Source organism: Pelophylax lessonae (assembly GCF_965119305.1).
Source record: "Pelophylax lessonae genome assembly, chromosome: 5".
In the NCBI taxonomy this organism is placed as follows: domain Eukaryota; kingdom Metazoa; phylum Chordata; class Amphibia; order Anura; family Ranidae; genus Pelophylax; species Pelophylax lessonae.
In genome coordinates, this window is record NC_138772.1 from 563,251,900 (window position 1) to 563,271,016 (window position 19,117).

General features: G+C 47.6%; 1 protein-coding gene across 1 annotated transcript in view; it reads left to right on the forward strand.

Annotated features, from left to right (window-relative positions):
• Positions 1 to 777: 777 nt before the first annotated feature.
• Positions 778 to 19,117, forward strand: part of ASB10 (ankyrin repeat and SOCS box containing 10) — a 73,158-nt gene continuing 54,818 nt past the window's right edge. The window contains exon 1 of the mRNA XM_082257301.1: positions 778 to 1,147. Coding sequence (XP_082113427.1) covers positions 844 to 1,147 — 304 coding nt within the window. The 5' untranslated portion in view covers positions 778 to 843. The remainder of the gene's footprint in view (positions 1,148 to 19,117) is intronic.

Sequence of the window (19,117 nt, forward strand, 5' to 3'; positions counted from 1 at the left end):
GATAGACAAGTGTGACTAGTGGCCTGGATAGTGTCCGTGGTGTGACATCAGATAGACAAGTGTGACTAGTGGCCTGGATAGGGTCCATGGTGTGACATTAGATAGACAAGTGTGACTAGTGGCCTGGATATAGTCCATGGTGTGACATTAGATAGACAAGTGTGACTAGTGGCCTGGATAGTGTCCGTGGTGTGACATCAGATAGACAAGTGTGACTAGTGACCTGGATAGGGTCTGTGGTGTGACATCAGATAGACAAGTGTGACTAGTGGCCTGAATATAGTCCATGGTGTGACATCAGATAGACAAGTGTGACTAGTGGCCTGGATATAGTCCATGGTGTGACATCAGATAGACAAGTGTGACTAGTGGCCTGGATAGTGTCCGTGGTGTGACATCAGATAGACAAGTGTGACTAGTGGCCTGGATAGTGTCTGTGGTGTGACATCAGATAGACAAGTGTGACTAGTGGCCTGGATATAGTCCATGGTGTGACATCAGATAGACAAGTGTGACTAGTGGCCTGGATAGTGTCCGTGGTGTGACATCAGATAGACAAGTGTGACTAGTGGCCTGGATAGTGTCCGTGGTGTGACATCAGATAGACAAGTGTGACTAGTGGCCTGGATATAGTCCATGGTGTGACATCAGATAGACAAGTGTGACTAGTGGCCTGAATATAGTCCATGGTGTGACATCAGATAGACAAGTGTGACTAGTGGCCAGACATGCTGGATGCAGAGGATAGGTAAGGTGTGAAGAGTGACCAGGGAGATCCATAGTGAATATATTACATACAGGTGGGTTGGTTACGAAGTGACCGCTTTCTGACGCCCTCCTGTAATGTCGCTCTCTTTCCCCTTCTCGAGTGGAGCTTTACGTTCTCTGCAGTTGGAGGCGGAGGAGCAGGAAAGGTGGGAGAAAAGGAGAAAGCTTAGCAGGGTAGCTCTGAGGCCCTCCATTAATGTTCACCGTTTAGTGAAAGCTCCTCCCCAACCGCCCTCTGTGTGCACTGACCCCCTCTTCCACCAAGCCGTATTCACTGATGACGTGGTCACCCTGCAAGTCTACATGGAGGCAAAGACGTCTGCCAATGTCCTTATTCCTTCCCGAAGTCATGACCTCCGTTGGAGATGCCAGCAGGCTGGTGAGTGACAGAGATGAACGTTGATCTGTAGGGTTTGGGGTACAGGGGTTGTCCTGGTGGGTGCAGCTGCCTGTATTCTTGGGGGTGGGAGGGACTTTACTGGTGGGTGTAGCCATCTGTATGGTTAGGTCTATGGGGCTGTAGGGGGGGCTATACATTTAAGTGTAAATGGGTGTGGATGTTGGGGGGCTGTGCTGTCACCACCCAACACACTACATGCTGCATATTCATTGTCTTTACTCGCTTCATGGGTCTGAGGAACACAAATTGGTGTCATTAGGATTATTTCCTAGGATTCCAGTGTAAACTTCTTTCAGGAATAGGGATATCTTAATTGTACATGACACAGGCTTGATATTTATAGATTCCGGGTTTTAGGTTGCTACTTTCAGGACACTGGCAAAGGCTTTGCTGGCCTCCCTCCAGGCATAATCCTAACTCCGCTCAAGTCCTCACTTTTTTTGCTAGTGTCCTTAGGTGATGGAGCTCTTCTCGTGTATGGAGCAGTTTTTTATGCTTAACCAGCGTTCATTATTTTCCCTTCATTTTATTATGAATTCTTCATAATTTGCATTCCTCTGGGTCCCAGACCTGAAGCTTCAGTTGGTGGCCTTAAAAGGGTGCAAAGAAGAGTTTCAAACTCTACCGCCTCGTTTTCTTCTCTCGAAACCAGCCAACATCTGTCTAATAACACATTTTCAGACCGCCCCGAACCAGCTTTTGTTGCAGGGAGTGGTTGTTCCGGTTCCTCAGTGGTCCTCAACTCTGGTCCTCGGGGCCCACTAACGGGCCAGATTTTAAGTATTACCTTGGGGAGATGCAGACTAGAATACTGCAATCACTGAGCAGCAAATGAGATCATCTGTGATGTAACTTAGTTATCTTGCTAACCTGGCCTGTTAGTGGGCCCCGAGGACCGGAGTTGAGGACCACAGTTGGCAGAGGAATATCCTCAGCCATCACCAGAGAGAATGGTCCCATCATCCTGACAGATAGGGGTCTCCAGATGTGGACATCTTGACTTCCATTTTCAACAAGTTACCGTTAATGACCAGCACCAAGGATCTTCCAGCACTTGCACTCGATGCTTTAATAAATCTCCCTTTATCTGTAAAATCCTCTTCTTGGACTGCATAACTGGACACTGGCAAAAAAATGATAATCCAGGCCTATCCCCTCCCGGGCATAACCCCTCCCAGGCATATCCCCTCCCAAGCATAACCTCTCAGGTATTACCCCTCCCAGGCATAACTTCTTCCAGGCATAACCCCTCCCAGGCATATGCCATCTCAGGCATAACTCCTCCCAGGCATAACCTCTTAGGTATAACCCCTCCCAGGCATAAACTTTCCCAGGCATAACCCCTCCCAGGCATATGCCATCTCAGGCATAACTCCTCCCAGGCATAACCTCTTAGGTATAACCCCTCCCAGGCATAAACTCTCCCAGGCTTAACCCCCTCCCAGGCATAACCCTTCCCAGGTATAACTCCTGCTAGTTAGGAATAGTGTCCGTCCCGCAATGTACTCCAAGAAAAGGATTTTACAGCTAAACCAAAAATCCCATATTCTTCATCACAGGGCATTTTCAAGATAGGCATTCACAATAGGGATGTCCTAATGCACTAGGAACACAGCAACAAGCCAACAGGCCCCTAAAAACAATAGGGTAGAACACACATTTGCCTGCAAGACAGTCCGCCCAAAGGTTGCGTCCTCAGAGACTGGAACATCATCCTGGTAGAACTTGGTTAAGCTGTGGACTGGAGATCAGGCAGCAACCCTTCATTCCCTTCCTTGCCATAATTCCTCCCAGGCCTTCTCTCTTCTCTGTGTGTGCCGATACCCTCTTACCTCTATACACATTTTACAGCAGATGTGTGCTTCTTATAACCCGTTACCAGCACAATCCTTCCTTTTCTATAATAATCCGATGGACAGTGACAACGTAATGTATAACCAACCACCAATCTATACAAATACTGCAGATACCCTTTGTCCCCGAAAAAGCTTTTTTCCAAGATCACCCCAGATATTCCCATTGTTGAGTTGGGACCAGGGCCTACTGTTGGAGGTGCAGAATCCACGTGAACCACTCCAAAGTGCTCATCACCTGAAGCACAATGGGCAACTCTTGTAAGGTTTCTGAAGGACTTTGCTAGCCGATGAAACAACCGTAAAATTCCGAAGTAAATTCATTTTCTTCTGCCGTTTCATTTATGAGGGAAATGTGGGTTGTCGTGGTTCCATAGACATGCTGCATTTTTACCAGCCTGTGAAGCTTCCACCAAGGTCTGTGCCAAAGCTTCTGCAGCCTGCCATACAGTACAGAGGGGTCGTCTTTCTGGAAGTTGACCGCCAGGACTTGACAAAGTAAAACTTGCCCTGTATGGAGGACCATTACAGAGAGATCTTATAAACCACAGAATTCAGAGGCACAGGTAACCCCTGAGCAGTTCTTTTTTAGGAGGAATGAAATAACAGTGGTTAGGGTCGGTGGTAAGGGTTGATGGTCACCGTCAGTAGTCTTAGTCGGTGGTCTGGGGTGATGACCTTTTTGGACCTTGTAACAGAACCGCCGACCCACACTGTACTTGTGGTCTTCCATCAGTATACGGCTTCCTTCCAGTCATGAACATAGATATCAAATCCCAGCCACCCCCATACAAAGCTAGCCAACAACTTAGTTTGTACAAGTTAAGGAACCTTCTACTTTATTGAACAGTTTCACACTCAATTTATAAACACATGAGTACACCCCTCTCCTGATCAAATTACTACATACAGGCCAGGGGTTGCCTGACTACATTATCCCAGGCAGATGAAATTGTAAACAGAAATAGAATTAACATCTAAAGAACAACCAACACAAACAGTATATTTCCACTCAGCAACTAATAAATGACAGCAATTCAAACAACCTGTAATGGAACCGCCGACCCACACTGTACTTTTGGTCTTCCGTCAGTATACGGCTTCCTTGCAGTCATGAACATATATACCAGATTTTCCCAGCTGCCCCAATACAAAGCTAGCCGACAACTTAGCTTGTACAAGATAAGGAACCTTCTCCTTTATTGATCAGTTTCACGCTCAATTTATACACACATGGGCACACCCCCCTCCCCCCTGATCATATTACCACACACAGGTCAGGGGTTGCCTGATTACATTATCATATGCAGATGAAATTGTACACAGAAATAGAATTAACCTGAACTAATTATCTAGCCATCTGGTCAGAACAATGTGAGGTCATTAAGATTTAACAATTGGACAGGCAGACTTCACACAATACACACCCAGCTCAATAGATAGACAATAGGACAAGACTGCCAATGACAGTCTGTCCGTCTACTATAATGAAACACATGGAATACACATCTAGGTGTCACAGACTCCATAGCAACAGCCCACAGGTCTCATAGTGCAAAGGGGGATCAAATCTCCACATTTACTTGAGAGACACCGTTGACAAATATCACTTTCCCATCTGAAGCCATCCAAACCATTCTCTCAGCGTCCCCCAAGTATCTGTCCCTCCCCCCCCCCCAGTGACAGTGAACACCGTCACACAACCTGAGCCAATTAAGTAGCAGACGGCCGTCCTCGAGCTCCTGCAATACAATACACAAAGAATAGGTGTAAATACAGAACAGGTGAGTAAATCAGCAGAGTCAGCGATGTCTGGAAGACAGGTGGTTGAGCTGATGTCTGACTTTCATTCCCAGAGACGGTGACTACTGTCACAGACCTCATCGTGTAGTGACACCAGGGAAGCGGTTTTGGTATAAGGACCAGTGGGTGTGGTCAGACCTTCCTGCTTGTACATATTCCTCCATCAGTCCAAAATTTCAGCAGATGACTTTCATCCCATCTCCAACCTACAGAGGATACAACCTTACAGCATTGGTTCTTAAGCTGCAACTCGATGGGCAAAAACTCCCCCCAGAGTTGGGAATGATTCTGATTGAATGTACTTACCTCTGAGATATAAGAACATGCCGCCATTACTGGTGGTCAGAGGCTCGGTGCCTGTCCTGGGTAGATGAGTGATCAGCGAAGGAAAGGAAACACAAGGAATGTGCTGCACGGCATGGATTATTGACCTCTGGAATTTGGCGATCTCTTGGTGAGGATACATTGGTGCTAATGATGGACATCATCCTTGTCACCAGCTGACATTTTAGCACATGTGATGGTTCAGTGCAGCAATACCGATATCCCAACCCAACTGCCAAATACACTGAGTGCAGCAATACCGATATCCCAACCCAACTGCCAGATACACTGAGTGCAGCAATACCGATATCCCAACCCAACTGCCAAATACACTGAGTGCAGCAATACCGATATCCCAACCCAACTGCCAAATACACTGAGTGCAGCAATACCGATATCCCAACCCAACTGCCAAATACACTGAGTGCAGCAATACCGATATCCCAACCCAACTGCCAAATACACTGAGTGCAGCAATACCGATATCCCAACCCAACTGCCAAATACACTGAGTGCAGCAATACCGATATCCCAACCCAACTGCCAAATACACTGAGTGCAGCAATACCGATATCCCAACCCAACTGCCAAATACACTGAGTGCAGCAATACCGATATCCCAACCCAACTGCCAAATACACTGAGTGCAGCAATACCGATATCCCAACCCAACTGCCAAATACACTGAGTGCAGCAATACCGATATCCCAACCCAACTGCCAAATACACTGAGTGCAGCAATACCGATATCCCAACCCAATTGCCAAATACACTGAGTGCAGCAATACCGATATCCCAACCCAACTGCCAGATACACTGAGTGCAGCAATACCGATATCCCAACCCAACTGCCAGATACACTGAGTGCAGCAATACCGATATCCCAACCCAACTGCCAAATACACTGAGTGCAGCAATACCGATATCCCAACCCAACTGCCAAATACACTGAGTGCAGCAATACCGATATCCCAACCCAACTGCCAAATACACTGAGTGCAGCAAAACCGATATCCCAACCCAACTGCCAAATACACTGAGTGCAGCAATACCGATATGCCAACCCAACTGCCAAATACACTGAGCGCAGCAATACCGATATCCCAACCCAACTGCCAGATACACTGAGTGCAGCAATACCGATATCCCAACCCAACTGCCAAATACACTGAGCGCAGCAATACCGATATCCCAACCCAACTGCCAAATACACTGAGTGCAGCAATACCGATATCCCAACCCAACTGCCAAATACACTGAGTGCAGCAATACCGATATCCCAACCCAACTGCCAAATACACTGAGTGCAGCAATACCGATATCCCAACCCAACTGCCAAATACACTGAGTGCAGCAATACCGATATCCCAACCCAACTGCCAAATACACTGAGTGCAGCAATACCGATATCCCAACCCAACTGCCAAATACACTGAGTGCAGCAATACCGATATCCCAACCCAACTGCCAAATACACTGAGTGCAGCAATACCGATATCCCAACCCAACTGCCAAATACACTGAGTGCAGCAATACCGATATCCCAACCCAACTGCCAGATACACTGAGTGCAGCAATACCGATATCCCAACCCAACTGCCAGATACACTGAGTACAGCAATACCGATATCCCAACCCAACTGCCAAATACACTGAGTGCAACAATACCGATATCCCAACCCAACTGCCAAATACACTGAGTGCAACAATACCGATATCCCAACCCAACTGCCAGATACACTGAGTGCAGCAATACCGATATCCCAACCCAACTGCCAAATACACTGAGTGCAGCAATACCGATATCCCAACCCAACTGCCAAATACACTGAGTGCAGCAATACCGATATCCCAACCCAACTGCCAAATACACTGAGTGCAGCAATACCGATATCCCAACCCAACTGCCAAATACACTGAGTGCAGCAATACCGATATCCCAACCCAACTGCCAAATACACTGAGTGCAACAATACCGATATCCCAACCCAACTGCCAGATACACTGAGTGCAGCAATACCGATATCCCAACCCAACTGCCAAATACACTGAGTGCAGCAATACCGATATCCCAACCCAACTGCCAAATACACTGAGTGCAGCAATACCGATATCCCAACCCAACTGCCAAATACACTGAGTGCAGCAATACCGATATCCCAACCCAACTGCCAAATACACTGAGTGCAGCAATACCGATATCCCAACCCAACTGCCAAATACACTGAGTGCAGCAATACCGATATCCCAACCCAACTGCCAAATACACTGAGTGCAGCAATACCGATATCCCAACCCAACTGCCAAATACACTGAGTGCAACAATACCGATATCCCAACCCAACTGCCAAATACACTGAGTGCAGCAATACCGATATCCCAACCCAACTGCCAAATACACTGAGTGCAGCAATACCGATATCCCAACCCAACTGCCAAATACACTGAGTGCAGCAATACCGATATCCCAACCCAACTGCCAGATACACTGAGTGCAGCAATACCGATATCCCAACCCAACTGCCAAATACACTGAGTGCAACAATACCGATATCCCAACCCAACTGCCAAATACACTGAGTGCAGCAATACCGATATCCCAACCCAACTGCCAAATACACTGAGTGCAGCAATACCGATATCCCAACCCAACTGCCAAATACACTGAGTGCAGCAATACCGATATCCCAACCCAACTGCCAAATACACTGAGTGCAACAATACCGATATCCCAACCCAACTGCCAGATACACTGAGTGCAGCAATACCGATATCCCAACCCAACTGCCAAATACACTGAGTGCAGCAATACCGATATCCCAACCCAACTGCCAAATACACTGAGTGCAGCAATACCGATATCCCAACCCAACTGCCAAATACACTGAGTGCAGCAAAACCGATATCCCAACCCAACTGCCAAATACACTGAGTGCAGCAATACCGATATGCCAACCCAACTGCCAAATACACTGAGCGCAGCAATACCGATATCCCAACCCAACTGCCAAATACACTGAGCGCAGCAATACCGATATCCCAACCCAACTGCCAGATACACTGAGTGCAGCAATACCGATATCCCAACCCAACTGCCAGATACACTGAGTGCAGCAATACCGATATCCCAACCCAACTGCCAAATACACTGAGCGCAGCAATACCGATATCCCAACCCAACTGCCAAATACACTGAGTGCAGCAATACCGATATCCCAACCCAACTGCCAAATACACTGAGTGCAGCAATACCGATATCCCAACCCAACTGCCAAATACACTGAGTGCAGCAATACCGATATCCCAACCCAACTGCCAAATACACTGAGTGCAGCAATACCGATATCCCAACCCAACTGCCAAATACACTGAGTGCAGCAATACCGATATCCCAACCCAACTGCCAAATACACTGAGTGCAGCAATACCGATATCCCAACCCAACTGCCAAATACACTGAGTGCAGCAATACCGATATCCCAACCCAACTGCCAAATACACTGAGTGCAGCAATACCGATATCCCAACCCAACTGCCAGATACACTGAGTGCAGCAATACCGATATCCCAACCCAACTGCCAGATACACTGAGTACAGCAATACCGATATCCCAACCCAACTGCCAAATACACTGAGTGCAACAATACCGATATCCCAACCCAACTGCCAAATACACTGAGTGCAACAATACCGATATCCCAACCCAACTGCCAGATACACTGAGTGCAGCAATACCGATATCCCAACCCAACTGCCAAATACACTGAGTGCAGCAATACCGATATCCCAACCCAACTGCCAAATACACTGAGTGCAGCAATACCGATATCCCAACCCAACTGCCAAATACACTGAGTGCAGCAATACCGATATCCCAACCCAACTGCCAAATACACTGAGTGCAGCAATACCGATATCCCAACCCAACTGCCAAATACACTGAGTGCAACAATACCGATATCCCAACCCAACTGCCAGATACACTGAGTGCAGCAATACCGATATCCCAACCCAACTGCCAAATACACTGAGTGCAGCAATACCGATATCCCAACCCAACTGCCAGATACACTGAGTGCAGCAATACCGATATCCCAACCCAACTGCCAAATACACTGAGTGCAGCAATACCGATATCCCAACCCAACTGCCAAATACACTGAGTGCAGCAATACCGATATCCCAACCCAACTGCCAAATACACTGAGTGCAGCAATACCGATATCCCAACCCAACTGCCAAATACACTGAGTGCAGCAATACCGATATCCCAACCCAACTGCCAAATACACTGAGTGCAGCAATACCGATATCCCAACCCAACTGCCAAATACACTGAGTGCAACAATACCGATATCCCAACCCAACTGCCAAATACACTGAGTGCAGCAATACCGATATCCCAACCCAACTGCCAAATACACTGAGTGCAGCAATACCGATATCCCAACCCAACTGCCAAATACACTGAGTGCAGCAATACCGATATCCCAACCCAACTGCCAGATACACTGAGTGCAGCAATACCGATATCCCAACCCAACTGCCAAATACACTGAGTGCAACAATACCGATATCCCAACCCAACTGCCAAATACACTGAGTGCAGCAATACCGATATCCCAACCCAACTGCCAAATACACTGAGTGCAGCAATACCGATATCCCAACCCAACTGCCAAATACACTGAGTGCAGCAATACCGATATCCCAACCCAACTGCCAAATACACTGAGTGCAACAATACCGATATCCCAACCCAACTGCCAGATACACTGAGTGCAGCAATACCGATATCCCAACCCAACTGCCAAATACACTGAGTGCAGCAATACCGATATCCCAACCCAACTGCCAAATACACTGAGTGCAGCAATACCGATATCCCAACCCAAATGCCAAATACACTGAGTGCAGCAATACCGATATCCCAACCCAACTGCCAAATACACTGAGTGCAGCAATACCGATATCCCAACCCAACTGCCAAATACACTGAGTGCAGCAATACCGATATCCCAACCCAACTGCCAAATACACTGAGTGCAGCAATACCGATATCCCAACCCAACTGCCAAATACACTGAGTGCAGCAATACCGATATCCCAACCCAACTGCCAAATACACTGAGTGCAGCAATACCGATATCCCAACCCAACTGCCAAATACACTGAGTGCAGCAATACCGATATCCCAACCCAACTGCCAAATACACTGAGTGCAGCAATACCGATATCCCAACCCAACTGCCAGATACACTGAGTGCAGCAATACCGATATCCCAACCCAACTGCCAAATACACTGAGTGCAGCAATACCGATATCCCAACCCAACTGCCAAATACACTGAGTGCAGCAATACCGATATCCCAACCCAACTGCCAAATACACTGAGTGCAGCAATACCGATATCCCAACCCAACTGCCAAATACACTGAGTGCAGCAATACCGATATCCCAACCCAACTGCCAAATACACTGAGTGCAACAATACCGATATCCCAACCCAACTGCCAGATACACTGAGTGCAGCAATACCGATATCCCAACCCAACTGCCAGATACACTGAGTGCAGCAATACCGATATCCCAACCCAATTGCCAAATACACTGAGTGCAGCAATACCGATATCCCAACCCAACTGCCAAATACACTGAGTGCAGCAATACCGATATCCCAACCCAACTGCCAAATACACTGAGTGCAGCAATACCGATATCCCAACCCAACTGCCAAATACACTGAGTGCAGCAATACCGATATCCCAACCCAACTGCCAAATACACTGAGTGCAGCAATACCGATATCCCAACCCAACTGCCAAATACACTGAGTGCAGCAATACCGATATCCCAACCCAACTGCCAGATACACTGAGTGCAGCAATACCGATATCCCAACCCAACTGCCAAATACACTGAGTACAGCAATACCGATATCCCAACCCAACTGCCAAATACACTGAGTGCAACAATACCGATATCCCAACCCAACTGCCAGATACACTGAGTGCAACAATACCGATATCCCAACCCAACTGCCAGATACACTGAGTGCAGCAATACCGATATCCCAACCCAACTGCCAAATACACTGAGTGCAGCAATACCGATATCCCAACCCAACTGCCAAATACACTGAGTGCAGCAATACCGATATCCCAACCCAACTGCCAGATACACTGAGTGCAGCAATACCGATATCCCAACCCAACTGCCAAATACACTGAGTGCAGCAATACCGATATCCCAACCCAACTGCCAAATACACTGAGTGCAACAATACCGATATCCCAACCCAACTGCCAGATACACTGAGTGCAGCAATACCGATATCCCAACCCAACTGCCAAATACACTGAGTGCAGCAATACCGATATCCCAACCCAACTGCCAAATACACTGAGTGCAGCAATACCGATATCCCAACCCAACTGCCAAATACACTGAGTGCAGCAATACCGATATCCCAACCCAACTGCCAAATACACTGAGTGCAGCAATACCGATATCCCAACCCAACTGCCAAATACACTGAGTGCAGCAATACCGATATCCCAACCCAACTGCCAAATACACTGAGTGCAGCAATACCGATATCCCAACCCAACTGCCAAATACACTGAGTGCAGCAATACCGATATCCCAACCCAACTGCCAAATACACTGAGTGCAGCAATACCGATATCCCAACCCAACTGCCAAATACACTGAGTGCAGCAATACCGATATCCCAACCCAACTGCCAAATACACTGAGTGCAGCAATACCGATATCCCAACCCAACTGCCAAATACACTGAGTGCAGCAATACCGATATCCCAACCCAATTGCCAAATACACTGAGTGCAGCAATACCGATATCCCAACCCAACTGCCAGATACACTGAGTGCAGCAATACCGATATCCCAACCCAACTGCCAGATACACTGAGTGCAGCAATACCGATATCCCAACCCAACTGCCAAATACACTGAGTGCAGCAATACCGATATCCCAACCCAACTGCCAAATACACTGAGTGCAGCAATACCGATATCCCAACCCAACTGCCAAATACACTGAGTGCAGCAAAACCGATATCCCAACCCAACTGCCAAATACACTGAGTGCAGCAATACCGATATGCCAACCCAACTGCCAAATACACTGAGCGCAGCAATACCGATATCCCAACCCAACTGCCAAATACACTGAGCGCAGCAATACCGATATCCCAACCCAACTGCCAGATACACTGAGTGCAGCAATACCGATATCCCAACCCAACTGCCAGATACACTGAGTGCAGCAATACCGATATCCCAACCCAACTGCCAAATACACTGAGCGCAGCAATACCGATATCCCAACCCAACTGCCAAATACACTGAGTGCAGCAATACCGATATCCCAACCCAACTGCCAAATACACTGAGTGCAGCAATACCGATATCCCAACCCAACTGCCAAATACACTGAGTGCAGCAATACCGATATCCCAACCCAACTGCCAAATACACTGAGTGCAGCAATACCGATATCCCAACCCAACTGCCAAATACACTGAGTGCAGCAATACCGATATCCCAACCCAACTGCCAAATACACTGAGTGCAGCAATACCGATATCCCAACCCAACTGCCAAATACACTGAGTGCAGCAATACCGATATCCCAACCCAACTGCCAAATACACTGAGTGCAGCAATACCGATATCCCAACCCAACTGCCAGATACACTGAGTGCAGCAATACCGATATCCAACCCAACTGCCAGATACACTGAGTACAGCAATACCGATATCCCAACCCAACTGCCAAATACACTGAGTGCAACAATACCGATATCCCAACCCAACTGCCAAATACACTGAGTGCAACAATACCGATATCCCAACCCAACTGCCAGATACACTGAGTGCAGCAATACCGATATCCCAACCCAACTGCCAAATACACTGAGTGCAGCAATACCGATATCCCAACCCAACTGCCAAATACACTGAGTGCAGCAATACCGATATCCCAACCCAACTGCCAAATACACTGAGTGCAGCAATACCGATATCCCAACCCAACTGCCAAATACACTGAGTGCAGCAATACCGATATCCCAACCCAACTGCCAAATACACTGAGTGCAACAATACCGATATCCCAACCCAACTGCCAGATACACTGAGTGCAGCAATACCGATATCCCAACCCAACTGCCAAATACACTGAGTGCAGCAATACCGATATCCCAACCCAACTGCCAAATACACTGAGTGCAGCAATACCGATATCCCAACCCAACTGCCAAATACACTGAGTGCAGCAATACCGATATCCCAACCCAACTGCCAAATACACTGAGTGCAGCAATACCGATATCCCAACCCAACTGCCAAATACACTGAGTGCAGCAATACCGATATCCCAACCCAACTGCCAAATACACTGAGTGCAGCAATACCGATATCCCAACCCAACTGCCAAATACACTGAGTGCAACAATACCGATATCCCAACCCAACTGCCAAATACACTGAGTGCAGCAATACCGATATCCCAACCCAACTGCCAAATACACTGAGTGCAGCAATACCGATATCCCAACCCAACTGCCAAATACACTGAGTGCAGCAATACCGATATCCCAACCCAACTGCCAGATACACTGAGTGCAGCAATACCGATATCCCAACCCAACTGCCAAATACACTGAGTGCAACAATACCGATATCCCAACCCAACTGCCAAATACACTGAGTGCAGCAATACCGATATCCCAACCCAACTGCCAAATACACTGAGTGCAGCAATACCGATATCCCAACCCAACTGCCAAATACACTGAGTGCAGCAATACCGATATCCCAACCCAACTGCCAAATACACTGAGTGCAACAATACCGATATCCCAACCCAACTGCCAGATACACTGAGTGCAGCAATACCGATATCCCAACCCAACTGCCAAATACACTGAGTGCAGCAATACCGATATCCCAACCCAACTGCCAAATACACTGAGTGCAGCAATACCGATATCCCAACCCAACTGCCAAATACACTGAGTGCAGCAAAACCGATATCCCAACCCAACTGCCAAATACACTGAGTGCAGCAATACCGATATGCCAACCCAACTGCCAAATACACTGAGCGCAGCAATACCGATATCCCAACCCAACTGCCAAATACACTGAGCGCAGCAATACCGATATCCCAACCCAACTGCCAGATACACTGAGTGCAGCAATACCGATATCCCAACCCAACTGCCAGATACACTGAGTGCAGCAATACCGATATCCCAACCCAACTGCCAAATACACTGAGCGCAGCAATACCGATATCCCAACCCAACTGCCAAATACACTGAGTGCAGCAATACCGATATCCCAACCCAACTGCCAAATACACTGAGTGCAGCAATACCGATATCCCAACCCAACTGCCAAATACACTGAGTGCAGCAATACCGATATCCCAACCCAACTGCCAAATACACTGAGTGCAGCAATACCGATATCCCAACCCAACTGCCAAATACACTGAGTGCAGCAATACCGATATCCCAACCCAACTGCCAAATACACTGAGTGCAGCAATACCGATATCCCAACCCAACTGCCAAATACACTGAGTGCAGCAATACCGATATCCCAACCCAACTGCCAAATACACTGAGTGCAGCAATACCGATATCCCAACCCAACTGCCAGATACACTGAGTGCAGCAATACCGATATCCCAACCCAACTGCCAGATACACTGAGTACAGCAATACCGATATCCCAACCCAACTGCCAAATACACTGAGTGCAACAATACCGATATCCCAACCCAACTGCCAAATACACTGAGTGCAACAATACCGATATCCCAACCCAACTGCCAGATACACTGAGTGCAGCAATACCGATATCCCAACCCAACTGCCAAATACACTGAGTGCAGCAATACCGATATCCCAACCCAACTGCCAAATACACTGAGTGCAGCAATACCGATATCCCAACCCAACTGCCAAATACACTGAGTGCAGCAATACCGATATCCCAACCCAACTGCCAAATACACTGAGTGCAGCAATACCGATATCCCAACCCAACTGCCAAATACACTGAGTGCAACAATACCGATATCCCAACCCAACTGCCAGATACACTGAGTGCAGCAATACCGATATCCCAACCCAACTGCCAAATACACTGAGTGCAGCAATACCGATATCCCAACCCAACTGCCAGATACACTGAGTGCAGCAATACCGATATCCCAACCCAACTGCCAAATACACTGAGTGCAGCAATACCGATATCCCAACCCAACTGCCAAATACACTGAGTGCAGCAATACCGATATCCCAACCCAACTGCCAAATACACTGAGTGCAGCAATACCGATATCCCAACCCAACTGCCAAATACACTGAGTGCAGCAATACCGATATCCCAACCCAACTGCCAAATACACTGAGTGCAGCAATACCGATATCCCAACCCAACTGCCAAATACACTGAGTGCAACAATACCGATATCCCAACCCAACTGCCAAATACACTGAGTGCAGCAATACCGATATCCCAACCCAACTGCCAAATACACTGAGTGCAGCAATACCGATATCCCAACCCAACTGCCAAATACACTGAGTGCAGCAATACCGATATCCCAACCCAACTGCCAGATACACTGAGTGCAGCAATACCGATATCCCAACCCAACTGCCAAATACACTGAGTGCAACAATACCGATATCCCAACCCAACTGCCAAATACACTGAGTGCAGCAATACCGATATCCCAACCCAACTGCCAAATACACTGAGTGCAGCAATACCGATATCCCAACCCAACTGCCAAATACACTGAGTGCAGCAATACCGATATCCCAACCCAACTGCCAAATACACTGAGTGCAACAATACCGATATCCCAACCCAACTGCCAGATACACTGAGTGCAGCAATACCGATATCCCAACCCAACTGCCAAATACACTGAGTGCAGCAATACCGATATCCCAACCCAACTGCCAAATACACTGAGTGCAGCAATACCGATATCCCAACCCAAATGCCAAATACACTGAGTGCAGCAATACCGATATCCCAACCCAACTGCCAAATACACTGAGTGCAGCAATACCGATATCCCAACCCAACTGCCAAATACACTGAGTGCAGCAATACCGATATCCCAACCCAACTGCCAAATACACTGAGTGCAGCAATACCGATATCCCAACCCAACTGCCAAATACACTGAGTGCAGCAATACCGATATCCCAACCCAACTGCCAAATACACTGAGTGCAGCAATACCGATATCCCAACCCAACTGCCAAATACACTGAGTGCAGCAATACCGATATCCCAACCCAACTGCCAAATACACTGAGTGCAGCAATACCGATATCCCAACCCAACTGCCAGATACACTGAGTGCAGCAATACCGATATCCCAACCCAACTGCCAAATACACTGAGTGCAGCAATACCGATATCCCAACCCAACTGCCAAATACACTGAGTGCAGCAATACCGATATCCCAACCCAACTGCCAAATACACTGAGTGCAGCAATACCGATATCCCAACCCAACTGCCAAATACACTGAGTGCAGCAATACCGATATCCCAACCCAACTGCCAAATACACTGAGTGCAACAATACCGATATCCCAACCCAACTGCCAGATACACTGAGTGCAGCAATACCGATATCCCAACCCAACTGACAAATACACTGAGTGCAGCAATACCGATATCCCAACCCAACTGCCAAATACACTGAGTGCAGCAATACCGATATCCCAACCCAACTGCCAAATACACTGAGTGCAGCAATACCGATATCCCAACCCAACTGCCAAATACACTGAGTGCAGCAATACCGATATCCCAACCCAACTGCCAAATACACTGAGTGCAGCAATACCGATATCCCAACCCAACTGCCAAATACACTGAGTGCAGCAATACCGATATCCCAACCCAACTGCCAAATACACTGAGTGCAGCAATACCGATATCCCAACCCAACTGCCAGATACACTGAGTGCAGCAATACCGATATCCCAACCCAACTGCCAAATACACTGAGTACAGCAATACCGATATCCCAACCCAACTGCCAAATACACTGAGTGCAACAATACCGATATCCCAACCCAACTGCCAGATACACTGAGTGCAGCAATACCGATATCCCAACCCAACTGCCAGATACACTGAGTGCAGCAATACCGATATCCCAACCCAACTGCCAAATACACTGAGTGCAGCAATACCGATATCCCAACCCAACTGCCAAATACACTGAGTGCAGCAATACCGATATCCCAACCCAACTGCCAAATACACTGAGTGCAGCAATACCGATATCCCAACCCAACTGCCAAATACACTGAGTGCAGCAATACCGATATCCCAACCCAACTGCCAAATACACTGAGTGCAGCAATACCGATATCCCAACCCAACTGCCAAATACACTGAGTGCAGCAATACCGATATCCCAACCCAACTGCCAAATACACTGAGTGCAGCAATACCGATATCCCAACCCAACTGCCAAATACACTGAGTGCAGCAATACCGATATCCCAACCCAACTGCCAAATACACTGAGTGCAGCAATACCGATATCCCAACCCAACTGCCAAATACACTGAGTGCAGCAATACCGATATCCCAACCCAACTGCCAAATACACTGAGTGCAGCAATACCGATATCCCAACCCAACTGCCAAATACACTGAGTGCAGCAATACCGATATCCCAACCCAACTGCCAAATACACTGAGTGCAGCAATACCGATATCCCAACCCAACTGCCAAATACACTGAGTGCAGCAATACCGATATCCCAACCCAACTGCCAAATACACTGAGTGCAGCAATACCGATATCCCAACCCAACTGCCAAATACACTGAGTGCAGCAATACCGATATCCCAACCCAACTGCCAAATACACTGAGTGCAGCAATACCGATATCCCAACCCAACTGCCAAATACACTGAGTGCAGCAATACCGATATCCCAACCCAACTGCCAAATACACTGAGTGCAGCAATACCGATATCCCAACCCAACTGCCAAATACACTGAGTGCAGCAATACCGATATCCCAACCCAACTGCCAGATACACTGAGTGCAGCAATACCGATATCCCAACCCAACTGCCAAATACACTGAGTGCAGCAATACCGATATCCCAACCCAACTGCCAAATACACTGAGTGCAGCAATACCGATATCCCAACCCAACTGCCAAATACACTGAGTGCAGCAATACCGATATCCCAACCCAACTGCCAGATACACTGAGTGCAGCAATACCGATATCCCAACCCAACTGCCAAATACACTGAGTGCAGCAATACCGATATCCCAACCCAACTGCCAAATACACTGAGTGCAGCAATACCGATATCCCAACCCAACTGCCAAATACACTGAGTGCAGCAATACCGATATCCCAACCCAACTGCCAAATACACTGAGTGCAGCAATACCGATATCCCAACCCAACTGCCAGATACACTGAGTGCAGCAATACCGATATCCCAACCCAACTGCCAAATACACTGAGTGCAGCAATACCGATATCCCAACCCAACTGCCAAATACACTGAGTGCAGCAATACCGATATCCCAACCCAACTGCCAGATACACTGAGTGCAGCAATACCGATATCCCAACCCAACTGCCAAATACACTGAGTGCAGCAATACCGATATCCCAACCCAACTGCCAAATACACTGAGTGCAGCAATACCGATATCCCAACCCAACTGCCAAATACACTGAGTGCAGCAAACCGATATCCCAACCCAACTGCCAAATACACTGATTGCAGCAATACCGATATCCCAACCCCAACTGCCAAATACACTGAGTGCAGCAATACGATATCCAACCCAACTGCCATATTACACTGAGTGCAGCAATACCGATATCCCAACCCAACTTGCACAACT